The sequence below is a fragment of the Pararge aegeria genome, chromosome 7, assembly GCF_905163445.1.
Source record: "Pararge aegeria chromosome 7, ilParAegt1.1, whole genome shotgun sequence".
Taxonomy (NCBI): Eukaryota; Metazoa; Arthropoda; class Insecta; order Lepidoptera; family Nymphalidae; genus Pararge; species Pararge aegeria.
In genome coordinates, this window is record NC_053186.1 from 10875766 (window position 1) to 10903595 (window position 27830).

Sequence of the window (27830 nt, forward strand, 5' to 3'; positions counted from 1 at the left end):
CAAAAATGTTACATAAACATCGAGTTTATTAGAAACGATAGGAAAATGCTTATCTACTCGAAATTTTGGCAACTACGTTTTTACGTTGTTTGTTATCCGTTCTTGGAAATACTTTATATAGAATTTTTATAGTTAGGTGTGTTGTTTTTTTTGCGTAAAGCATTTTTTAATGCAGTCTTACATAGAACGCTCTAAAGCCATTAAAAATCAGCGTATTTTCGTAATGAAATTGTAGGGTAGGTAATTCCACTCCAAGGTGTGTACATAATACAACAAAAATAAAATTCGATTAAAAGAAATTACAACTTCCAAACAACTTGGCACCAAAAGAGACATATTTTTGAGAGTTATCTAATCATACAATTACCCATTTACAGTATTACTAGAGCAGGCGGTTGGATAAATAAGTGATTCTTATCGGAATACCTACATGCTATTTGCATTTCTTATGACTTTGTATTTATCTAACACCGTCTGCAAAATGTAGGTAAGGAGGGAAGTCACTTACAAATATATAATATCATTCAAGGACGAGTGTGTTGTATCCGAAAATTTATAGTCACCAACGGTTAAGAAACGAAAAATGTAGTCATTTAATTAAATTAGTAGTGTAGCAAGTTGTCATAATCGTCAATTTTAAATGCGTCAAAGTTTAGTGATATTATTGTGGTATAGTGACTTATAAATAGGTACTACTGGTATGTTATTAAAGACGTTACTGCAAACCTAAGACTCCTAACCCATGAAATTTAACCATCCTTTCCTACTTTCTTGAGGATTGTTTTTTACCTTTCACACTATAGCTTAGGTAAACTTTGCTGTGATACTTTCATTGGAGTTTCAAACGGAAATAGCATCCACTTTGTTAATAGGAGCTAATATGTTGTAAAATATGAGTAGGTATCATCATTTAGTCTGTTAATGTCCCGGTACTGGGCAAAGCTTTCGGGTATTCTCTTTTATGAGATACAGGCTTGCAGCCACCTAACCAACCTGAAGATTATTCTACTATTTCCTTAGCAGAATGGCAGGTTATCCCAACACGTATAGGTTACTTATCGGGTTTAACGTGAGACATTAGCTACCATAAACGTCATCCACCTATTACCGGCCAACATGGCACGGGTCTCCTCTAACAATGAGATCCAGCACGCTGCAAAAGTGCGGTACTCCTCCAAGACTTCACACAACATTATAGAGAACTCTTAGGTATGCAGGTTTCCACACGACCTTTCGACAGGTTTTTCTTTACCGTTACGGCAAGTGATATGAATTAAATGCTTAAAGTAAAAACGCACATATCCCCGAAAAGTAAGAGGTGCGTGAGGCAGAAGAAGGCCTGGCCGGAGAAGAATATTATGGCTCAAAAATCTACGACAATTTTTTGGAAGGGCACCAAATCATTATTTATGATTGCCAACCTGTCGATCGCCAATTGCCAATCGTAAGGAGACCGCACCCAAAGAAGAAGAAGAATATCCCCGAAAAGTTAGAGGTGCGTGCCGACTACTCGGGCTCGAACTCGGCTCCCCGAAAGGGAACCGAAAGCCGTACTAACTAGGCTATTGCTACTTGACATTGTATATTAGGCACAATACTATAAAATATAACTATAAATTAAATTGAGTGAAATTTATTTCGACCCTTCATGCGATGCGCTGTTTTTTAATGTACTTCAACTTTATGTGCACCTTGATTATTAAGAATGTTAAAAACAGTGTGTATAATAATAATAATCACCTTCACTTATTTAACATTTACTTTCCTTTGTTTCCACGTTTCCATGACCAATCGACATATCGATAACAATAACAACTCAAAGACTTCGATTATCGATTAGCAAACGACCTTTGAGTACGAGTACACTTTCGATGTTATCAATATTTTATCAGTTCTTTTACATTTTGAATAATGGAAAAAAAAGAAAAATTATTCGTTAAGTTATATATATCTTATATATATATTTCTTGTGTGCGTGTGTATGTCACTGAACTCCTCCTAGGCGGCTGGGCCGATTTGAATAAATTTTTTGGTATACGTTTGGGTGGCACCCTGGATGGTTTAGATTCACAAATTAGCCCGACAGATGGCGCTGGGGTCCGCTTGTGTAAATATATATTATTATACCGATCCTTATTTGCAAGCGATCTCTAATTAGCAGTTTAGTGAAAATAACAATGTTAAGCATCTTTTGTTGTAAGGTCCGTTTGTTTTATACTAGCTGTTGCCCGCGACTTCGTCTACGTTTGATTTTGTTTTTTGATGTGGCATTAAATTTAGTTTAATGCTTAAATAATTTAAAGTATTCAGTATCGCTAAGCCTTAAATGAGGGGTTTGCTGCTGTCCGCTGAGGAGTTCTGTCCTCTATATCCAACCACAGTTTGAGCAAAATTAAACACATATTATAACATCTATAGTACCAAAATAACTATTTAAATCGGTTATAATTTGTCGGATTTATAGTGTAAAATTGTCAAGCACTTTCATCCCCTCTCCCAAAGAAACCGAGCTTAATGTCGGGATAAAAAGTATCCTATATTACTTTCAAGAATATGTGTACAAAGTTTTATGAGGATCGGTTTAGTAGTTTTTGCGTGAAAGCGTAACAAACAAAGTTACATTGACATTTATAATATTAGTAGGGATAGGGATAGGGATAGGGAAGGGATTATATCTTTACCCTACCCTAGTTTTCCCTCACCGTTTAAGCAATATTTATTTTCTTAAATTTAAAACGCACATAACTCCGTAAAGTAAGAGGGATCGTACTCTAAACTCGAAAGGGAAGCCGAAGCCTTACCTACTAGGCTATCACCTAACTAGCTAGCAGTAACTATGAAAATATGACAACGAATTCTGTAGGTATCAAAACATCGATGTATTACTGTAAAAAGATTACCTACTTGAATTTTCATATAAATATTCCGCTATAAAAATATCATCGATAGAAATCTCTATTTTTACTATGAGTGATTCTTATGATACTCAAGTGTTTTTATTAAAACCAAAGTTAGTTAGAGTGTCAAATTTGTTTTTGCGCTGTATTATTATTGTCTATTAATAGTATTTAGTGAGTGTGGTGAGCCTCAAGTATCGGATTATTTAACAGATTTGCAAGTATGAGAACGTGTTTTATTTTGGTATTTATAAATAATGTTTTATTTATTTTTAAAGAGAGAGAGAGTGAGAGCGGAAGATTGTGATATATGTATGTATATGTATAAGTTTAAACTCTTCATTAAAAAAAAATGTTTTTGTAATTCGTTGATACTATTTACTTAAAAAAAAATAACATTGCTATTGACTCATAACATTACTTCTAGTTTTTCTTTACGTTAAACATTAAGGTGCCTATCACGCTTAAGCAAGATGATCGTAAGTAAACTTGGATTATGTTGTCATTGTAAATAAGTAACGCTATAATATTTTTCACGTGCTATTATTAAGTTAGGATAACATTTCCTGGTTTGTGTATAGTTCTTTGTTAGGAAGGTATATCTTTAGGATTTACCTCCCGGAAGTCCTCGCAACGTTGTATCTGGAACGGGCTTAGATGCCTGAAGTATCTAGGCAGGAAGCCAAGTGGCGAAGCAATTTTATCAAGTTAGTTTTATCAAATGTTAGGAATCATTTGATAAAGTGAAATTGCTATATTCGGAACCAATTCTGAATAGACACTGTACTTCCAATAAGGATTGACACTGACGCTACCTACTTAACGAATGGGAGCAGTGTTAAAACAAGAGAATAAAAGTAAGTAGTAAATATGTGGAACATAACCACTTGCTTGGTTTACGAAAAAAATAACTTAGGCTTCAAACAAGAAGGAGATAATTTATCGTGATGTCTGGGAAATTTTAAACAGCATACACACGTTAATAATAATATAACAAAATGTGGAAATTGGTTGGTTGTTGGTTTATATTTACCTATAATTGGCTCATTCGTAGCACCGATCTTACAAATAGTTGGCATAGCGGTCAAGGCAAATAAAATTAAGCTTTGGGTTATTTTATTTAAAAAAAAACCCAATGGTTCGGTCAAAGCTCCAAATTTCACTCTCCTATGAGAGAAATGAGCCGCAGTGGGCAATGTAATATTTCAAATTTCTTTTTCTGTCTAAATAAACTTAAAGGCAGAGATTACTTAATAACAAATGTATTTAAATTTTAGAAGTGGTTTATCAGAAACCATTTAATTATAATGTAGGTATATTTTGAAGATAAATATAAAATTAGAATATTCAAATCAAATCAAAACTCCTTTATTAAAACGACCCATAAGTTTTAAACATATTCATTTGCATTATTAAAAGATAATGCTATACTAGCTATTTTGCTTATGAAATAAAACTTAATGATCACTCATTCACTAACTTACTCACTAACTTCTAATAAAAATACAAAATTCGTTTAGAGGATTCCTTATAGAGAATTAAAATAATTCTTAATCCAACTCGAGCATGCAAGTTATCTTTATGCCTCTTTTCGTCAAAATTGGTATAACAAATAAATAGACAGACTAAAAATGTACGACAGCAAAAAACCACATCTTCAACTTTATATCTTCCTTGTACTTGAGAACTTGGATCATGTTACAGAAGAGTCACTTCATCTTACTTTATTCAACATAATTCGCTTTTTGAGAAATGACACTCGAATTTATTAAAGTAGGAGTATTATAAGTGTTCCGGAAGGTACCTCATTGAAACTTTATTGCCAGATAATTTTTAGTGTTTTCCTTGAAATAAATGAAGTAATTTAAGATATACTTTTAGTTTATTACACTTGGAAGGTGAAAATATGTTACTAAATGGTTTTAGCAATAAACTATAGCTAGTCATTATAGGTTTATGTTTTGCTTTGAATTTTATCCTTGTACAAACATTTTAGCTAGCGTAGGTACCCACTTTCAGCCAACATTGCGAACCTCTCGGGAGAGATAGTTCGATAATACACCCAAAAAGGACATATGTGATTTTTTCCATGACATTTATTGGACTACGGTCACGCATAATGTCCGAATTTTTGCTCGAAAAAAATGGAAAAGATAATCATCTGGGCTCAAATCGGGGTCTTCTGGTTACTGGACCGAATTCCTACCTGAGCAAATAGAACCTTTTAGATGGTAACGAAATTCACTCTCGTGTTCTAAATTATATTGCACAGTTTTTCGTTGCCAAAAACACAGATACAATGACGTTTTCTAAAATTAAACTAAGCTATATCGATTTACCACTCTCGAAACGCTCTGCTTACTAAAATTCATGAAAATCTTTGGAGCCGTTCCTAATATTGAGTTTATATATTATACATATTATATTATAGAATATATTGTATATATATATATTATCCAAGAAGTGCTCGTTTAAAGGTATTGGATAGATATATATACAATAATGAAACGACCATTGGTTGTCTGGAAGAGATCGCTATGTGGCGATAAGGCCGTCAAATTTTGTGTGTGACGCTGTGATTGGTTTTTCGTACTTTTTATGATGTTCGATTATAAAGTGAAAAAGATTATGTGTATTCATTAATTTATTATGTGTTTAAGGCAGCGTATCCTTGACTCAGTCATGACCCATTAATCTTTTAGCCTTCATAAAAACAATTTGTTTCCATATGCGGTTATGTAATCTTGTCGAGATATAATATTCGGAAATTACGCAATTTTTTCTCATATTTACCTAGTAAAGGTCGTGACGCCTTCGTAACTACTTCCGGTAGTTGGTAACTTTATTATTTGTTCCTTGGTTTATTAGGACCAACTGTAATGATTTCCATTGCTTCGAACCGATGCAAATATTAAATTTTGAGTAGGTACGCGTTTCGCGTCAACTTTTGCATTAATAACAAACAAGTTGTTGTCCGATTGTATACCTATGTTGTTCTCTTACCTCTGAACTATCACTACAAAACAAAAAGTCAATCTCTTTCCCTGTCCAAAACAAAGACAAATCCACCAAGACAATACCGTACATTTTTCGGGAATAAAAAGAAGCCTATGTTATATTCCAAATTCAAATTAAAATTCAAAAAGGTTTTACTCGTGTTGACCTATCCAGGCACTTATGAAGCGTTCATACATATATTATTACCATTATTGAGAAGTGGTGGGAATAACTACATTCGTTAACATAAGAAGCCCTAGTCTAAGAAGAGCTCACAACTAACTTAGCCGGTTATAACCCTCTCGCAGTCAAATTAAAATTTAGCAATGAAGTTGGAGCAATTCATACCCAGGCTTTTTCATCGTTCATGAAATACTTAATCTTATAAAAGGATTATTCTATCAGCTTATGTTTTATATAAACTTTGAACTTATTGAGAGACATATCAATAGTCTATCATTCTAAACTTTCGCATTTATAGTATTAGTTTACATTGGTACAGATGTAGAAGTAGGTAAGTTGGGATTTAGTGAATGTGGAATTTATTAAGAACGGAATAGTTATAGCCCAGTACCCACTGGCAGGAGCTCGACTTAACTTTCGGGGTGCTGAGTTGTAATCCCAGCACGCAACTCTAATCGTGAAGGAAAAGAGGAAACCTGCATGCCTAAGAGTTCTCCATAATGTTTCCAAAGGAGTCCAATAATCCGCACTGGACCAGCGTGGTGGACTACGGCCTTAACCCCTTCTCGTTGTGGGAGGGGAACCGTGCCTTGTTATGGGCCGGTAATGGATTGATATTACCGGCCCATAATAATCCATTTATTATGATGATGATGAATAGTTTCAGAACAGGTATTTCATTTAGTAACAGAATCTTAATTGGAGCAACAAGTCTCGACGCACGGTGTTCACGCTTGCCAAGTTTTTGCACATGTGCAACCTGTCTGACATTGGCTTCAAGGTTCACTGAACTTGTTAAACTTACGGGTATCTATGCAGTACCTTATGAACGGCTTCGATTTACGATAATTATTTTCTAAGATTTTAGTTTAGGTTTATTAAAAAAAAATTGTTTCAAATAGGTAAAAAACCCCGTAGGTGGTGCGGGTAAAGTGAGTAAAGCGGGTAAATGAATGAGATCATGACGATCAATACTTAAATTTGTCTATAATCTTACCTAAACCTAAAAAAAGGCATTATAATAAAGCCTTTATTTTGTTGTTCCCAGTGGTGTACTGCGACTACAGCGGGTCAGGGCGTGCGCTGCAATGGGTCGAGGAGTACGTGACGCGCGACGTACTACCGGCGCACGCCACGCGTTGTACTGCGCTCTCTGTAACGTGTGGGCAGAGCGAGATCTATCGGTGAGTATCGTGTGCCCAGTTGTGTAATGTGACTACAGCGGGTCAGGGCCTGCGCTGCTATAGATCGAGGAGTACGTGACGCGCTATGTGCTATAATAGCGCACGCCACGCGTTACATTGCGCTCTCCGTCACGTGTGGGCAGGGCGAGATCTATCGTTAGTGTCATGTGCTCATTTGTGTAATGTTCCTACAGTGGGTCAGGGCGGGCGCCGCAATAGGTCGAGGAGTACGTGACGCGCTATGTGCTACCAGCTTATACCACGCATTGTACTGCGCCCAGTCACGCGTGGGGAGAGCGAGATCTATCGTTACTGTCATGTGCCCATTTGTGTGATGTGACTACAGCGGGTCATTGGCGTGCGTTGCAATAGGTCTAGGAGTACGTGACGCGCTATGTGCTACCAGCGAACGCCACGCGTTGCATTGCGCTCTCCGTCACGTGTGGGCAGAGCGAGATCTATCGTTAGTGCCATGTGCCCATTCGTGTAATGTGACTACAGCGGGTCAGGGCGTGCGCTGCAATAGGTACAATACATAACTAAGTGTTATCTATGCCTAATTATATAATTTTTCAGATAACCCAAGAGTTATAGCGAAACCCAACCTAAGAGAAGTTATAGCGTCATGTATGGCCGGGCGTATCCTGAAGTTACGCAGGAGGTGCTAATACTTGAATAAATAGAGGGGCAGCATTATCATATAAGATTATAAACTAAGATTTATTTGATTTATATTTTATATTTGTTTTTCATTTCCAAAGGTCAGAATCAAAAGAAATAATCCGCAAATCGGTTGGTGCAAGTGATGATGACGCTGTGGTTCTCGGGGCCTCTTTAACCCGGTTCCTGCGCGCGCTTCGCCCTCAACGTGTCGCTCTGTTCGTGTCCTCGAGAGAGACGGAGCGACAGTTAAAACCATGGATGGAGCACGATGCTGAGGTAAGGATTATGGATTATTAGCATATTGAAAGCAGCAAGCTATTGGGGCCCAAAGTTTTAAGCACCCTGTAATGACTTAACCGTCACATTATTTTAATCGTATGGTACCGATTTACCAATTTTTACGGATCTATGACAGGATAATTAAATGACAGATGTAATGTAAATGGGTCATATTTCCTGACTCCTCTTTCGTCGAAATGCATACTCTTTTCTTTTTATTTCTAGACAAATTACTCACGGCCTTGCCCGTAGTCCCTGACAATATATAAGCAAGTATATCATTCAGTGACAATAAATACAACATTGTCACGCCAGTCGTGATTTCAATACAGTTTCATTATCTAGAATGCCAAGATGCCCTTGTTTCATAGCAATAAAAGCTGTATTAATCGAAGTGTGTCCCTGTACACTTCTACAGGTAAAGAGTAACCTTGGCAGTGTTATACGTGACCTACGGTATGCAGTTACTGGAAGTTACCTATTCTACTAAATGCTGATAACGCGTAAAGAAATTGTATGTCAGTAACGTGCGGTTTACGTTTATTTTTTATACTTATTTTCACTTGAGTAGGTACTTCTGGTTGCAGTTAACAGTGGTGTGCACTTCATACATGCACAAAAACACTGAACTCTACCCAAATTAATAGCTTGTATTGGAGGGGAAATTTTTCGATTTTATGTCATGTATCTGCTTTTAACATACCCTGGCCGAACACGCCACAGGTAGTTAAGTTATTAATTTTCATTAACACATTAAATAGAAGTGCGTAGGCGACTCGTGAGAACCTCCTCCAAAATCATTATCACATCGTCAAGCTGCGTTTCAAGTTCAAATTAATATTCGTTTATAATACGATACTTCACGGATAAATAATAGACTTTTTAGCAAAACTATAGCAGATAATCAGGGGCTGTATAGCTACGCAGACAAGTATAAATCGGATGAGAAAGCTTCAGACCAGCAGATAAGAGCGTTACTTAAGAATGCTAATGTTTAACAAAGGTTGCACGTTGGCTAATTATGAATGGTAGTCGAATACTCTCTGGTATTTCCCTGCCTTACCCTAAGCTTTATTTCCATGATCCAAAGGCTACAAACAAATAAACTAAAGAAAGTTTCAAATAGTTTACTTTTTCTACCCACATAATAAAATATTCTTTCCCATAAGAAGTTAATAACAATGACCTGGCAAACATAGTCGGGTTGGCAATTCCCATACAGAAGATTTTTTGGTTTCTCGCCTGTTCTTTTCGGGTTTTCATTACTAAACCACCCCTTTAATGAGTTCCCCCTGAATATAATAAATGAAATTTTATTATATTCAGCCGATTATTTTGATTTTATTTATTTTGATGTTTTTTTAATTATTACATAAATGAATTTGTTTAAATTAAGATTTGCATGTCATATATTATGACTAAACATGTATACCTACAATGTTTTATGCAAATAAAAGGATTTGATTTGATTTGATTTGATTTATCATTTTCACATTTGTTTTATAAAAATAAACGATGTAAAACAAAATAAAATCTAAAACGTCTTCGAAACCACCGCAGCGAGGCACAGTTCTTAAGATGCTGGCAGCCCTTTGGATGGCCAAACTAATTCTTTGGCCAAGGTAACAGCCCGCTCTAGGATCACCGCCCAGAAAACCTGTATAGCAGTTTCATTTTTGTGCCTTTTGGAGTAGAGACTTTGGGACCGTGGGGTCTGGAGGCACGAGCTCTTTATAAAGAATAATCAAAAAGGGTTATCGAGTGTACCTCTTTATTATATTATTTGAAGTCAAAACAAAAAATTAAAAGATTTTAAACTAAGATTTTCGTGGTTAATCAACATTTCTTAAATATAGTTCAACGGGTACATACCACGATAATATTTTTGGATTTGTCGATATTTCGACCCTGTTGCATGGATCGTGGTCACGACGGGACTAACAAAAAAATAAAAAATTGTCTAACCGTTTTAGAGTTTTTATGAATACGCCAAGGAAGCCAAAAGCATGACTTCCCATTCTTAACTATCTGATTCAACACGTTCCTAATAACAATACATTTGGAAGGTTGTTAACCTTTAACCAATGCCGTGAATTCGACGAGCATGTATTCTAAATCGCGAGTCTATTTTTAGCAGACAGCAATTGCTGGCTTCTTAGTAATATAAACAATTGTCTCCCAATGCTAAATAAGTAGTTGTTTGTTTTGCAAGACTATCATAAATACTAGCGGTAGCTGGCGGCAACCGTCTGCGTAAATTTTTGGATTTGAATGACCCACGGTTTTAATCCACAGTTTGATTCTATGAAGTAATTCCATGGTATACATTGCCGTCCAAGAAAAACAAAGGGTGAGAATTCCCAAAAATTATGAATTGAAGATCGACATCTTCAGAATCAGTCACTATATAATATTTATCACCTATTTAGTAATTTACTCAAGAGCATTAAAAATGTATCTTTCACATCACAATTATTTAAATGGCTATGTACCTATTCATACAGTCCATACTAATATAAAAAATGCGAAAGTGTCTTTGTTTGTTGGTCCTTACTTGCTCTGACTAAGCAACCAATCAAATTGATTTTTGGCAAAAAGTTCGTAGAAAGGACGAAGAGTAACATAGGCAACTTTTTATTCCATAAACGCGGGCAACAGCTAGTGTTTTATAAAGAAATACTAAACTGTTACCTGTTACGTAAAGGATGCGTGCAAATACGAGAACAATGCTGTCAAAGCGATCATAGAATATAAATTTTTCTTATCTTTCCAGATAATCAAGATCCCGGAAACAAAGGAAGGGTTCATCGACCTAAACAACTTAGAATTGAAACTTCAAGAAAACACAGGGACTGGCAAACGTATGATTGGTTTCTTCCCTGCTGCTTCAAAGTTAACAGGAGTATTGGCGGATGACGTAGCCACGACCTTACTCCTTCATCAATATGGAGCTTGGTCTTTTTGGGACTTCACATTGGTTGCGCCGACATCTGCTGTGGACATGAATCCAACCTTTTTGGGTGTAGAAGATGAAATGGTTAAGAAGGATGCTTTGTTTTTCAATTGCGAGAAGTTTGTTGGCGGTGTCCAGGGTCCGTACGTTGCGGTGGTGAAGCGGGACGTCTTCAAGAATTCCCCGTTATATTCCGATGATGTGGAGGTGAGGCGATAGTATCTCTATCTTAATCATTTTAAAATGGTTTTCTCGCAGGGTTTTAATAATTTTATTATTTTTTTTTTAATTTTTAATTCAATGTTTGAATTACACATTTTCGAAAAAATTATTCGTAGAAAATATTTTATCTTTTTAAAACATTTCAAAGAAGTTCAATACATCATTATCATCTTCATGCTTTCAACTGATTGACGTCCACTGCTGGACAAAAGTCTTTTGTAGGGATTTCAAAAATCCATGATCCTGGGCCGCTTGTTTTCAGCGGTTCGATTCGCTTGATGTTGTGTACCCGTTTACCGATGAGGGGTTGGCTCAGATCCACTCAGCGGGTAATAGATTAAGCTATGCTCGGAGTATCTCTACTCTTTATAGACAAAACCGAAATAAAGAGATCTTCTGAAGAACTAGAGTTAGAGAACACAGCTCATCGAGTTGCGAAGCTGAAATGGCAATGGGTGGGGCACATAGCCCGGAAAACCGATGGACGTCAAGGTTCCAAAGTGCTGGAATAGGGTTACATTATTATCTTTAATTTATATTTGTTCGTCGACTAGGTACTGGCGGAGACAATAGAAGAATATAGATGCACAGAAGCTGTGAGAGGCGCGCTGGTCATGCAGCTCCGGGACGCAATCGGTGTACAGAACATAGCCGAGAAACAAGACCACATCACTAGGTAAGCCATCTTTACAATTTATTATTTACACATATTGGATATAAGGAGGTTTTACTTTGATGCCTATGATAACAATAAGCTTAATAATCATTACTTTATTATTATTTTCATATGGGTAAAGACAAAACAATCTGTAGGACTTTTAGTAGGGTCAAAAAATAAGAGTTGGCGTCGACATGCGACATGCTAATGTTTCGAGCTAGACTAGTTGACCTGTTCACGCAGATATTTACAAATATATTGTGCCATTTTTCCAGTGTAGGCGCTAAGCAATAGCATTTAGATGGAATTGCCTTACTGGCCACGCCCGAATGCCTCATAACACTAAACACATTGCACGTGTACTGTTGTTTTACTAGTAATTTAAACTCTGATGTAAAGATGAACTTTTTCGAAAGGGTACGGAATTATATACGTAATATGGATGCTGAGCAAGACTGCATAGTTTGAACCGAAAGGTGACAGATATTTAACCAACAGACACATTCCCAAGGAGGACTGACGTCAGGCAGGCTGTCGTTCGTAAAAACAGGTCACAAGCGAAACAACTACTCTGTCTTTAAGTTTGAAGAAGGCATACTTTGCCTAACCGCACCTAAACTAACTAACTACCTTGAATAAGGGCAAGAAGATGAAGATAATGATCTAACATCATCTGTATCTTCTTGCCCTTATTTAGGATTTGATTATTTACGTACATCTGTACGTAAATAATCACAAATCAAAACTGAATAAACTTAATATACGTAATTTATATAATTACTAGTTGTTGCCCGCGACTTGGTCTGCGTTTGATTTTGTTTTTTGATGGGGCATTAAATTTAGTTGTAGATCTAAAAAAATTTAAAATATTCAGTATCGCTGAGCCTTAAATTAGGGGTTTGCTGCTGTCCGCTGAGAAGTTCTGTCCTCTATCTCCAACCACAGATTGGGCAAAATTAAACACATATTGTAACACAACACAAAACACAAATTAAATAATATTTTTTGTACTATAGAGTAGTACAAAAAATATTATTTAATTTGTCGGAGTTATGGTGTAAAATCGTCTAACACTCATCACCTCTCCCAAAGGAATTGAGCTTAATGTCGGGATAAAAAGTATAAAAAGTAACATATATAACTTCTAACACTTCCAAAAATATGTGTACAAAGTTTCCCGAGGATCGGTTAAGTAGTTTTTGCGTGAAAGCGTAATAAACAAACTTACATTGACATTTATAATATTAGTTGGGATTAGTAGGGATAGTAGGGATAGGGATTGCCAAGCAAGTGTTAGTCATTTGCTTAAAACGGTGTTCAACTAACATCAATACAATTTACAAATTAAACCATCAGACTATAAAATTTATGAACGCAACATAATAATTCTAGAGCATTTATGATCCTCAAATATTGATTTTACCGCCGAAGATGCAGTTATTTACATAACATGCTGTCATCCTAAACTAAATAATTACGAAACATAACATTCCGATGTTTGATGTACGAGTAAGTTTATTTAATGATGCGCGTGAATGAAAGGTTGTTTGCTTTTAGGATTCGCAAAGATTACATTGATATCTGGTTTTATTCGTACCTGCACGATATATTGCGGCTATGTATCGGATTATGTATTGATAAATATTCCCTGGTAAGGCAAATTTGCTAAAAAAGGTTAACCGCAGACCATTCTACTATCAATTAATCTAGATTCGCAGATGTCTCGGAGGTTTTTTTTCATAGACCTCTTGCAATATTATTAATTTATGGGCATATTGCTTTTTACCTAACTTCGAAATTTTAGGACTTCATTATCTGCAAATGTGTTTCTGGCAGCATCAACAAAAATTACAATCACCATCTGCTTAAATTAGACCACTATCTTTGTCTCCTTAAACAATTTATGACCAATTTTGTTTTTTCATTGTCATGGACTCCTTTCTTGACGTTGTCCATCACTGGGGGTAGATATTGACTAATTTGGTATCATCGATTTTAAGTCTTAAATTAATAAGACCCATATTAAAATGTTTCCCTTGTTTTGCTCATAATTTGCCTAATAATCGTGTCGTGTAACATACAATATAATTAAATTAAAATATATTACAATATGGTCTAGGTTTCTAAACACGTGTTGATGAAGCTGAATCTCTTACGGTGATTAATCTTTTATCGGTCTCCAATCCTCTCACGCCATGTTAAATAAACACAAAAATATCAACTTAAATTAAGTGTTGGCGAAACAAATGGCGGTATAGTGAAATCTCTTCATTTTGATCTTCTGCTACTCTGAAAACAACAAGAAATAGGTACGGATATTTTAACAAATATGTGTGTCAAGTGGTTTCGAGACATGGATAAAATCTCACTGAATAAGTTATTCGTTCTCTTTTATCTCCCAGTTGACCTTAAGAAAGCATTAACATATTTGGTTATTAACGCCCACTAAACATGACATATGGAGGGTCAAGTGATACCTATACTAATAATAGCTTTTGGATAAAATTGCTAGGACAATTTTATGGTTACTTAGTATGTAAGTTTTATAAATATTAATTCGCTTACTCTAATGGATCTTAAAATAAAACTTATATAATAATATATGTATATATATGTATAATATATGTTTTTACTATTTGTGGTGTACAAATAAAGTGTATAAATAAAAGAAATAAATATATATACATATCTTAAGAAATGAGATTCGTAGAATAACTAGGATTAGTTAGCAGGCCATCCATGTCCAACGCAATTCCCTTTCTGCATTAATTTGAAAATGCTTTGGAAAATATTTTTACCGTGTTCAGTAGAATTATACTTAGTTTATGTTGAATCTATTTTTCTAATTCGTTTGTATTATGGCAAAATGAGAAAGAAAGCAGAATTAAAAAAACTGTTTTTTTTGTATAGAATATTTTTTCGAAAGTTTTCGAGCATTGAGATTGCTGAAAAATTACTTAAGAAATTTTAATAGGAATATTTAAAACATACTCTGCACTTAAAAATCAAGAATTATAATACAAATAGTTCACGTAAGTTTAGGTAAGAAAAATGGACTTTACAGAAAGTGATTGTGGAAGTTTCCCGAAAGCTTATATTTATTGCGTTATATTTCTATCTAAGTTGAACATTCTCATGACGACATAAAGCTCGTTTGTATGCATGAGTTCTATCAGTGTTGCCATGCTTTTTATGAATTTTTATGAAGCAAATACTGCAAAGCTGATTTCAAGAGGGGTTTCTCTATTGCAATGAAGAGACAGCGTCTATGTATCGTATGTCTTGAATCAAAGAAGATACAAACACTACCTGAAGTTATAAAATAGTACTTGTCTAGTGAACCTTGTGGTCGCGGTTGGTGTTACTAACATCACGTGATAGGTCTATTTGACGCATCGTGGTAGGTCTATTTTCTAAAACCCTTTCTTATTATAGAGTAAGGTAGAGTGTCGGTTAATGAATATTTCTATTTAGTAATATGAAGCGGTGATAGTCTAGTGGTTAAGGCTTCGGAATTCCTTTCTGAGGAACTGAATTCGATTCCTGGTGTGCACCTGTAACTCATCGGAGTTATGTGCGTTTTTAATTTAAGCAATCAAAATATCACTTGCATAAACGGTGTTGGGAAACATAGTGAGAAAACCTAAGAGTTCTCCAAAAATTTGCAGGCGTGTGAAGTCTACCAATTCACACTTGGCCAGCGCGATAGAATACGGCCTTTAGGGTCTCATTCGGGTATGACGAATATCGTTATATTTCAGCCAATTAACAGAAAACCATACCATATACACTAAAACCTTCCGCGTGAGACACTCTATGCATTAGTAAAAACCGTATGAAAATGTTTTAATCTTTGTACTGTGCGGCTTTCATGTTTTCAATCACTTTCATCCAAGGGTTGGGTAAATAAAATTGCTTTTGCAATAAGACCGCCTCTGCACACGACCGTATTTGTATATATATTTTTTTTCTTGTGTGTTTCTTGTATCGTTTCAAAGTTTGTGCAATAAAGTCTTCTAAATAAATAAAATAAAAATCCGTTTTGTAGTTTTCAGTTGTTCGCGCCCAGACAGACCGATATACAGACGCGGCGGGGGACTTTGTTTATAATGTAAAGATAAAGAACCTATCGAAATTTGGCTCAACGTATATCTACGAGATATTGGGTATCAATGAGAAACGCGTGGAAACGATAAATACCTCTTTTTTAAGTTGGTTTAAAATAGCATGTCGCACAACATCCCTTCCCGTGTGTAATTAAGGTCAATAAGATGGAGCAAACTTGGGGAAGGAAGTTTGTCGGAACCAATTGCAAGTTCCAACATCCACCTGAGACCGCCAGTTTCCTTCCACTTGATGGAAATGGGACACTTAACTGATTATCTGCAAAATTGATCGTTTCTTGTACCTGAAACGCAATATACGCTCAAGGTGCTATTCATTCGTTCTTTTGCGAACCAATTAAAAGGACATCGTCTATGAATCAACAAACATTTCACTTATACCTACCATAATTCCAAGATTATTTTATGACCTTCATTCCATATACTATATACGTATTAAAGGACACTTCTGATTATTAAAAAGTCGGTAAATAACTAAACTTTTAGTACTTAGAAATTGACATGTGCAACATATTTTCCTAAATCGATAAGCATTTCACTATAATGTGTTTATAATTGTTATTGTTATAAATAATTTTAAAGAAATAATTATTACTACGAGTATGTATATTTATATTTAAATCACTACCAATGTTAATGTGTGGGTGGGTATTTTGAAATAAATACGGGTGCATTTTCGATACACTTAAGCCGGATTAACGTGCCCTCGGGTCGACGTCTCCCACTTCCCCCCCTATATCGTTGAGCCCTGGGGCTCTTCTCATGGCGAGCTTTCGTCCCTCGCACCTGGTGACGCCATAGAAACTCCTCAGGTGGTTATCGGCAAGTGACCTTCCGAAAAAAGAAAATAGATTGAGTGCTGTGAAAGACTCAGACGATGCAAAGATACCTCCGGTAGTCATCGGGAAGTAGACGCTTTTAGTACTCGATACTTGAAAATGCATACTTGAAATTGCATACTTGAAATAAATTGATTTAATTTGATTCCGCAATGGAATATACCCGGAAGTTTACTCTGGACTTTGCTTTGCGGATATTTCCACCGCTTTGCACAGCGATATCGAATCAATTAGTGAACTACTGCATCTACACGCAAAACCGGCTTCGCTGAGAGTGGGTCAGCGTAAATAGGTCACAGCGGGAGTTAACTGGACCAAAATAGTTCGTTGCTACGTCCGCTGACACGGCGCTGCGTGAGGCGCCGTGCGAATAGAATTACTATCTGTAGTCTGTAGCTTAAGTACAAAATTTGACGCCCTCGATTGTGAGCGAGCAAATTTTGTAAATATTGTCTTCAAAGTAAAATGGACGTAATTCTTCTTTTAGAGTCGCAAATCATGTACTTCTGATTTTTGTTTTACAAACGTTCTGTCAAAAGCCCGAATTAATTGTAGGCAAATTTGAGCTTTAATAATGAATAAGATCCATTTATTTACTCCGATGATGAAGTATTTCTAAACTCGAAAACGACTCCTCGATTGCGAGCGAGCAAAACTAAGGCTACCCCCTAAACCCCTGTAGGGCTAACCCCTAAACTTCAATTTAATGAAGATGGCGCCCGATGTTGATGATAACTAATAAGGTAGTTCTATATTTGTACTATCGAAATAGGTATACTCTGTAAGATGTTATTTGTACTTTCTTATTTTCGTAAAACTTCATGGGCTACATATATCCAGACATTTTCCCATTTTCACATACATTTTTTTATAAGCTTTAACTATTAATGCGCGTTTTTAAATCTAATTCAAAGATTTTTCAAATAAAGGTAATGAAAAAAAACTCCAGTCAGCGAAGACATTTTGAGTCGAGTCATTAAGTTGACATGGTGTGGCATAAAAGCCATTTCATTCACACAAAAAAGTGACACTCCAAGGCTCTGTTTACATCGTTCCCGGTTTATATTCTGTGACGCAAAACCGTAATTCGTACTCGTAATCCAATCTTCACGCAAATAGCTTCGCGAAAATAACGCGTAACGCATTATATCAAGGTCACTTGTATCTTTGCACGATCTTTTTACACGTGCTTCCTCCATAAGCTTGTTGAAACATATTTACTAAGGTAATATTTTATCATTTTCTCGTGTTCTTCGATCGGTGGCTGTATTATGGGTGGATGAACAACGCGGAAAAGAAGTGATCAGAGCATTATAGGTAAGATAATCTTCTTATAGGTATTTAACCAGTACCTACAATATGAGTACCTTCAAATCAATAGTAAATTGGCATCTTTTAGGCAAGCGAAAGCCTAAGGTGGAGCGCCACGGTGTGATTGCAGTCAATCGCCTATACATCGCGTACATTAAAAAAAAAATTGGGTGTTGACTGCGTTTTGCGTCTACGTTTATAACGGCTTTTTTTAAATTCCGTGGGAACCGTTTGTTTTCTTGGCATAAGACGTAGCCTGTGCGACTCTCCTTCCCTTTAAATAACTCTGTGCCAAAAATCTAGTTGACTGGTGGCTTAGTTAGGGCGTAAACCCCTACGCACTTCATGCATGCACAAAAGCACTACCCAAATTATTTTATGTAACTCGTATGGGCGGGGAAATTTTCCACTTTATGCCATGTTCTTGCTTGTTTAGATCTCCTACTAAAACAAACAGACCGGTCTGCCTATGTCTAGCAGCAGGTCATTGAATACCGATGATTTTTTGATAACAATGGTTCTAACACACCTCCTACGCAGAGATAAAATCACCTAAGCAAATGCCAAAAAGCAAAAATCGGTCAAACACTAACAAATAATAAAATGTCACATCGCTTTTTCGGAACGAGTCCGTTGCTCCGATTTCAGGTTGTTAGCCGGAAAACTAAAACACTTGTTTTTTCGTCCCGTTTTCCGATGTTTTATTGCGCAATTCTTTGATCTGATATAGCTCTGGTACAGCTGACCCGGTAATTGTAAAATTTATTGGTAATAAAAGCTGAAAAACTGATAGTTGGTGACATTTATAACAATGCCGAAACTATTTCGATGAAAAATAATGGTGGTAATTGGAATAATCCTACATTAGTTACCTACTCAAAGAAAAAAAGAAATTTATGGAAGTGTAGGTAGATTACGTTTAATACAAACTTTGAACTTTTTTAAGAGACTTTTTCAATGGGTAGTTTATTATAAAATTGTATGAAATTTCCTTTAAACTAATTTTGAATTTTATGTAACCTAGTTTAGTGCACTGCAAGTTATTTCCTTCTAATATTCAAATTATGGCAGTCACATTTTTTCTTAAATTTAGTAATATTTTTATGAACATACTTTAAATTTTCAAATAATATGTATTGACTATTATTTTAAAATCTTTAAATTTATCTCTCAAAGACTTTCTCGGACCCATTTTGTAGATCGCACGAACAACCCTCTTGTGCACAAGAAAATAGTGCTAATAGAACTATATAGTTTAGTTCTTAACATGAAAAGTTTTCCTATGTGCCATTTGGGGTCTATAACACTTCCAGAAACTGTACAGTAAAATATTTTCGGTTATTTTTTTTTTTTACCTATTTTAGGCTCAACCGCTGCATTGTTACTTTCGAGTAGGTATATATGTTGCTCAAGCAACGTGGTGCTCGTGACCTTTGCAAGGCAGCAGATTTTACCAAAATTTTGCATAGAGAGCTTGCATTCTTGAGACGGACATAAAATTCCACTATTCTTCTTTCTACTCATATAATAAATGCGAAAATACGTATTGATGGAAGGATTTTTGTTACTCTTTCACGAAAAAAGTACTGAACCAATCTGCCTGAAATTTGGAATGAAGATTATAGTGCGGGCTCCAGCGGGATTTCAAAACTGCAATACCACGATAACCGAAAATATTTCATAGTTCCGTTTCACTAAGTAAAACACTTCCAGTTTTAGACCTTTAGTCTCAAAGGGAACCATAGGAAAATTTATCAAGTTAAGAACTTAACATAGGGGTAAAGTAAATCTGTCAAATTTATATAGAGTTGTCATTGACAGATTTGTGTTCATGTACCTTCAGTCAGTCAGTTTTCATGAACACTTATACTAAGGTTTCAGAACCATATTATGTGTGGTTTACTTGACATAATAAATACTAAGGTGTACTAGTGAGGGAGGTAATTATACTATTCTGTCTCTATGTTCTAAGGTAAGAGGTCCCGGTTTCGATTCCCGATTGGGTCAGCTTAATTGGCATAACTCTAGTTCGATCTGGCTTAGGCTTCGCTTTTTGTTTAATACCTTTTTTTGTTGAATCAGACAATTGAACTTTTTCTATTAAAGTTGTTCGCACATTCTAATTAGCAATGATTTATAGCATTTGAAGGGTTAAACACGTACCTAATTCACCACGCTGACCAAGTGCGGATTGGTAGACCTGATATATACGCCTTTGAGAACACGATGGAGTACCTACTCTCAGGATTGCTGGTTTCCTTAACCGTTATAAAATTGTCAATCCTAACTATTTGTTATTAATTGAAATCACAATTACACGTGCTAGTATGTGCGCATGAACATGTGTGAATTATTGTTTTACCTAGCTGTGTCCCGCGTTCTTCGTCAGAGTTTATTACGGATTTTTACAAATCCCACGGGAACCGTTTTTTTCTTAGTATAAAGATTAGCCTATGTTACTTGCCGCCCTTCGAACTAACTGTATGCCAAAATTCAAGTTGATCGGTTGCTTAGTTAGGGCGTATTAAGGTACGAAAAACAAACAAATAAACAAACAATATTTCGCATTGATATTAGAAGGATTATTAAATCATGGTCATTATCTATGACCATAACTTTTTTTATATGAAAAACATGTGAAAACACAGCTGTTGTGGTTGTCACTGCGTACTTTTGATGACAACTGTATACAGTAAATTGTCTGGAACATAAGCTTTTCATATAACCTTTTATGAGATAATTACAGCCATTCTATGGCTCAAATCAAGCTTTATTAGCGCTTTAAGTCTATGTTAGGCCTAATATATATCCACATTTCCGCATTATTTCGCCGCGTTCGGTACTGTTAGGTATAAATAGAATTTCAAATAAATACGTTTAAGAAAAATAGCGTACATGATCAGTTTAATTCACGTTAGTCACAAAATATGATAAATAAAAATTTTTGGCCTTTAAATTAATTAATACGATCATTGGAAACAGTCCATATCATTTAGAGTAGTTTAATCCAAAGTATTAAGCATAATTATTACGTCACTGGGTTTAATGGGACAGAATGATATTGAAATCCGGCTTCAAATGGGTCAATGCGATAATTTGGGACGACAATAAAACTGGGGTGTAAAAAAGTGATTAAATGCAATGTTATTAACTGGCAAGAAGCCACGCATAGTTTGCAATGACGTTACAGTTGACCAAGATGCCATTGACGAAAAATGATTTAGATGCAATAATATTTGTCTTATAAATTAAAGAAAATTTTATAAAATTCTGTTGCGAGTTTTGGTGTGGCAACTTTAATTGCCGAACAAAAGGTAAACTCTAACGATTTAAAAAAAACAGCTCTTAGCTTCGCCGAAACCTACGCCAGACTTGTGTATTTCTTAGTTATAGTTAAAACCATGGTTGGAACGCCTCGGGTTATGATGACATAAATAACTTATAAGGCGCTATACAAATTAAAAAGATACAAGAATTCACAAAACACTTAAAGTGCTCTTATTTATTTTTTAAATTTTGGTTCTACCAATCCAATAATTCCAATCATAATTCGCCTGTTGACCTTGATCGTAGCGTCTTTCAAATGTTACTTGATATTTTTTGTCTTTTAGCACAATACGAACGGTAACTTTTAGAGCTCACGACGAGTTCATTTGGTCCTGGTAACTGGGCTTGCTCAAATTTAAGACCCCAGGAAAACCACTAGGTTGTAATGGCGGCCTTGTCACTTATAGTGATCTCTTCCAGACAACCACTTAATATAACTAAACCGAAAGTCCCATAGAATAGTGTAGGTCGATAGATTTATATCGAGAACAGCTTGGTACCCACAACTATAAGCAAGGGGAACGAGATGTTCGATTCCCGCGTCAGGTCAAATATCATTATATTATCATAGGTATTTTCAGTAAAAAAAGTCGTTGTCGACCGGCAGATCAAGTTGTCACCATCCTCCCATCGTAGGTATCGTTCGAAGCTGCTAAGGGAATAAAACGGAGAATGGGCAGCCGCGTCCTCTCTGCTACTTATGTCATATACTGCGATCACCGACTTGTGTCCAAAGGGTTGTGATTTCGTCCAAACTCATACTCGGGCAACTATATCTTATTTTTTTATACGCAGCACCACATAAAATAAAAATTAGAACCTTAACTAATTGTATTGAACCTGTTTCTAAATTACTGATTTAATATTATTTAAGACCATAACCTTTTGTTTGTCATAGTAATCCGTTACCCTATTTGACCTTTAAGATAAACAAAGCTTATGTTTTCACAACTTTGTACAGATATTTCTGCGAAGAACAGACTACTTAGTTAAGAAAACGATTCGAGGTGAACCGATAATCACTCAAAAAGTTTTTAATGAAACTGACTCTAATATTGTTTGGTTTACCTCGACCCTGTCTAAATAGGTAGGTGCACTAGACTAATGCCACGGTCGTTTCTAAGCTAAGCATAATTAAAAGCTACATTGACAAGCATTTCTAACTACAGTAATGAACCATGATTAAAATCGGGTAGTTCGTGACCAAAGCAATTGGAACTCAGCCGAAACGATGGTCTAGCCAAATTAAGGTGTGATTTAGATCTGAGTTTAATTTGACCTAAGTTCGGGTGTTCAATAAGCATTTGTATCCTTAAACTGTTGAAGCTAATTACTGAATAGCAACCAAGGTCATACAGAATAGATACAGAATAGAAGTCCACTCTAACAGGAATTGTGAAGTAAATATCTCCTATGATTCTTTAATAATGATAAAACAATAATGAATTGGTTGTTGGATCTAAGCTCAGATACAGAAGGAAGTAGACCTTGAAAAGGCGCGCTCTGCTATCGCGACTCAGAGTAGCAAAACTTTACCTATTAAATCATTACTCTTAGCGTGCGCTGAGAAAACCATTGGTGACAAAAATTATTTGCCACATAATTAAAGAACTTATTATTATTAACATAAAAGTCCGCGAGAGAATATAAGGTATATTCTCTCGCGGACTTTTATGTTTTTAAAGTAAAGTCGCAATAGCAGCTTTTGTTTTTAACAATTTTACTAGATCGCCGGTAGAAACAAAGGTAAGTTCAATAGTCTTGTACACGTATAATAATCAAGTACCCTTGATGATACTATTTATTTGCAGTATTCAAATAAATAGTCTCATGAAGGGTATTAAAATAGCAGTAAAATACTTTTAAATATATTTCAACGGACATTAAATGTATCGCGAGTTTAAATATTTTAAGGTAAACCTTAATTAAAAAAGTTATTTTTAAAAAGTTCTCTCGATTTTGTTTCACAAGAATATACAATTTAAAAATATTCTTTAAAAACAAAAAAAAGGGAAAATTTATATATATATATATATATATATATAGACATATAGGAAACATTGTTTGTTTAGTTGGTAAGCGAAAACACAATTGCCAGATTTTGCGATTTAGGTAGGTAAAGATAGTATGTTGACATGTCATAACTCATACGAATAGATGTTATATGGATCCTTCATTGTGGAACTACGTGATACGAGTAGTTAATGGGCTTGACTAGTAGGATACAAAAACAATTTAATCCAAGATGAAAAAGAAGAAGAATAATATATATGTGCCGCCACCACATATATATTATTCTTCTTGAGATATTGGGTTTAAAATTAGTTAGTAGTTAGTAGAACTAATTTTACACCAGAGCTCGATATAAGTCATACATCATTATTGCAGCATTAAAAGGCGTGGACTTAACAAATTATCATTCTGTTGAGTACTGAGAAGTATGAACACTGATTGATGGAGCCGTTAACGAGTCAAGGTCAAATCTGTAATGGCGAGCGTGATAAAATTAATTATAATCATCTCTCAATTTGATTTTCATGATATACCTAGCAATAATTTTGAAATTGAAGAGGGAACCTAATGTTTTTTTTTTTTTTAATTTTTTTTACGGCCATGGGATTCAAGTCCTTTAAGGCCTTTCAAAAAAATATTACAGTTTAGCTTAAAATGGAACCTAATGTAAGCTTTTGCTAATGTAGACGTAAACGGAAAGTTTTTTTTTAAATTATAATAGGGAGGGGTACGTAACTACATATTTAACCCCACACAATTTGGTACGTAAGCTCAACCTAAGTTTTTTTGGACATGGATTGAATCATCTTTCAAATATAAGTGATTAATCAATTCACTAATAAGTTAAAAGAGATAAAACTTTTTTCTATAATGTCAAAGAGTAAAGTATCTAACACATTAGGCTTCTGAAGTACTATAGGTGCACTGATGAGTTAGAATGATAAAACTAGTTTGTATTGGAGAATACAGTAGTTATTTACTATTTAAATACGAAAGAAGTACCTACAGTAATTTCTTCTGAACTCGTTATACTTATTATACCTAAAACAGTATTTTATCGTCGTGTTAGAGGTATAGTGGGAGCCGGGAGGACGTGGTTGGTTACCACCAGTGGCGTGCATAGAGGGTATGCACAGGGTATGCAAATGATATAAAAGGAAGAAAAATTTCAGTACGAGTTATGACAAACTTAAGAAAAGGCATTTTAAGAGTTACAAAAAGCCTACCCTTATGTATTTATAACTCGTACTGGAGATTTTCTTCATTTTATATCATCTGCATACTCTGTGCATACCCTGTATGCACGCCACTGGTTACCACCTTATACACAAAGACGTGCCGCCAGTTGATTAATCAGCCGCGTAGAAACCGATTAGGGGTATGGCTTTATTATAACTGCTATATTTCTAACAGATTCCCACAACTTACCACTTCATGACACTGTCACACAGTCTAGGGCTAACTTGTAGTAAAACAAAAATAGTCACAGTCAGTCTCATTCGTTACAATAAAATTGAGAAACTACATCTAATTATACCGTGAAAAGTAATAGGATTCCTCAAAATACTGAATCCTATAAAAAAAACCAACACGATAAGTGAAGTACCATGAATATTGAGTGGTGGTACCCTCGTGGTAGGACTTCGGCTTCAATTTCAGGAGGCAGAGATCGAATACCTCTGATTGACTGATGAAAGTTATGTGCTTTTTGAGCAATTAAAGATCACTTGCTTTACCTATGGGTAAGGTGAGCCGGTACTGGGTTGATATGATGACCCATGAATACAACAGCTATAGAAACCGTTTACAGACGAGTGTTACAGTAATTTTATAAAGATGGTAAATAAATTAACTTTTGACGACTATAAATTCATATTTTCCAGGTATTTTATTAATCTTTTGAGATTTTTACAAATTTTTAATATTATTTAATTTAGTAAATAGTTTTTCAAGTAATAATTACAATTATATTTTATTCACAACCAATACAATGTTCATGAATTGAGTTGGTGGGTATTTTGATTGAAAAAACGGCAGCATTTTCGTTACAATTCAGTTTGTAAGAGACTCTAGACGATGCAGAGATACCTCACGGTGTCCTGGTCATTATCACTACAGTTTTACAGAAATTGTCAAGTTAAAATTTGCCAGACTGAGATATTCTGTAAGAACCGAGAAATTCACAAATAATTTTCTTTTAAAACACAAACGCATTCCTTTTATAGTTCCGACACAAAGAAGATTCCATTCAACGTTGGGAATACTCTCTAAAGTGAGATTTGGCAACCTTCCAGAGATTGGCCTTGATTGCGGGCAAATGATTACGTGGCCGTTACGTGATCGTCGTGGTCACTGTGTTATGGTGTCGGAAGTTTATTTTAAGCAATAAACGATAAGATTCTCCAGTTTACCTATATAATGCCACCTGATATTTATTTTCCGCTATCTCTTTTTTAAATTAGGATGACAAGATTTTTGATATCATTTAAGAATAAATTAGATATAAGCAGGCGTTACTTTGGACGATTCCTTTAACTTAGCAATTAGATATTCATTGTAAAATCAACATCTCCTGCGGATACTCTGGCGTCGAAGCGTAACATTCTTATAGAGTCCATTTAGGAAGATATGTTTGGCGTGGAGTATACCTACAGATTTTCCTGGTTTTCGTGGATTATTTAAAAGAATATAAAACCTCATAAATCAGTGTGCATTTAAGTGAAATTAAACAAAAACTCTACACCGTTTCCTTAAATGATGAACATTTAAGCAACCTCAGAGTTCCTACAAATGCTCCAAATCTTTGCACTTCAAACTTGTATATTTTAGTATGGGACTTGAATACTCGGTGTATACTAGGGGAATACCGTTTCTGAGGGCATTACCTACCGATTCTCACGAGTCTCGTTTGCTTAACTGCCAAATAACAGAAATAAATGAACTAAACACAGTTGAAATTTTTAAAGTTAATATTCTTAGTCTCGACAAACTTGCCAGTGTAAACCAAGAGGTTTAAAGTACTTGTAGCCTGTAGGTTTAAGTCGTATCAACAAACGATAGCAAATAAAGAGCCATCTGTATTCAGGGCGCGCGCCTCCTAGACGCTGTTTCCAGTTGCTTATCTGTTCCCATTTCCTGCACCGCCGCCTAGTTGTCTGAGCGTTGAATCGATTATTAAGATCGTCTCCGTGTTTCGTATCCTTTCATTATCTGAAGTATCACTTTATTGGCCGAGCGATGCGAGGTCTTAAAATTGACTCTTTGCACATCTGCCCGACTGTGTTGCTATTGGTTTTGAAATAATGGGTTCTATATTATTAAGTAATATTTGAGATATGTATTTTTATGTAGGTACTTATTTTTATGTATTATTTGTAATAATATATCATCAAGTATAGCCGTGATAGCCAAGCAGTTTGAGCTTCGGCCTCCCTGTCTAAGATACTGAGTTGTATCTCCAGCACGCTCTTATATGCATTTTTAATTTAAACAATTAAATACCACCTGCATTCACGTTGAAAGATAACATCGTTAGGAGACTTGCATGCCTGAGATATCTCCTTGATTTTCTTAAAGGCGTGTGAAGTCTACGTGTTGACAAGCGTGGTGGACTACGGCCCCTTCTACTATCCCTTCTGATAGGAGATCCGTGCCCTGTTGATAATGATGATGATACATCATTAAAAGCCTTTTACAGTCCACTGCTGGAGTAGAAGCCTCACCTAATTGGAGGGTTAGCCCATAATCACAATCACTGGGTGGACAGGTTGGTGATCGAAGTAGATGTTAATAGTGGCACAATGGACGCTGCTGCTGTCCATTCTCCGTTATATTCCCTTCATCGCCTCGTACGACAGTACCGGGAAGAGGTGGGGTGACAACTGTATTCTGATCTGCCAAGCGACACGAACTATAAAACTGCAAGATAATTTAATTAGTATGCTCATGGGCCATGGCATATCTATGATACATGGAATTTTTGTTCTTTTATTTACTATCTTATTTTATATTTGTGTGCAATAAAGTATTAACTTCTTTTTTCACTTTAAAAGATTGGTGGAAACTTTTGTTTCCTACAAACTTTACTGGAATAGAAAGAACGATTTACATTACATGATAAATAGACCGAAACATTCTGACATAAATTTGTCTTTTGTCGTCTAATTTTCCGTAGTAAAAA

The 27830-nt window shown here is 35.4% G+C and overlaps 1 protein-coding gene across 4 annotated transcripts in view; it reads left to right on the forward strand.

Annotated features, from left to right (window-relative positions):
• LOC120624937 overlaps positions 1 to 27830 on the forward strand; it is a 114869-nt gene that overhangs the window by 72049 nt on the left and 14990 nt on the right. For 3 of the 4 annotated variants that reach the window (XM_039891765.1, XM_039891768.1, XM_039891766.1), the window contains exons 2-5: positions 7126 to 7261; positions 8023 to 8200; positions 10977 to 11363; positions 11933 to 12054. In XM_039891765.1, coding sequence (XP_039747699.1) covers positions 7126 to 7261; positions 8023 to 8200; positions 10977 to 11363; positions 11933 to 12054 — 823 coding nt within the window. Of the gene's footprint in view, positions 1 to 7125; positions 7262 to 7702; positions 7726 to 8022; positions 8201 to 10976; positions 11364 to 11932; positions 12055 to 27830 lie in introns of those variants that run through there. The other variant, XM_039891769.1, reaches the window with a different exon arrangement.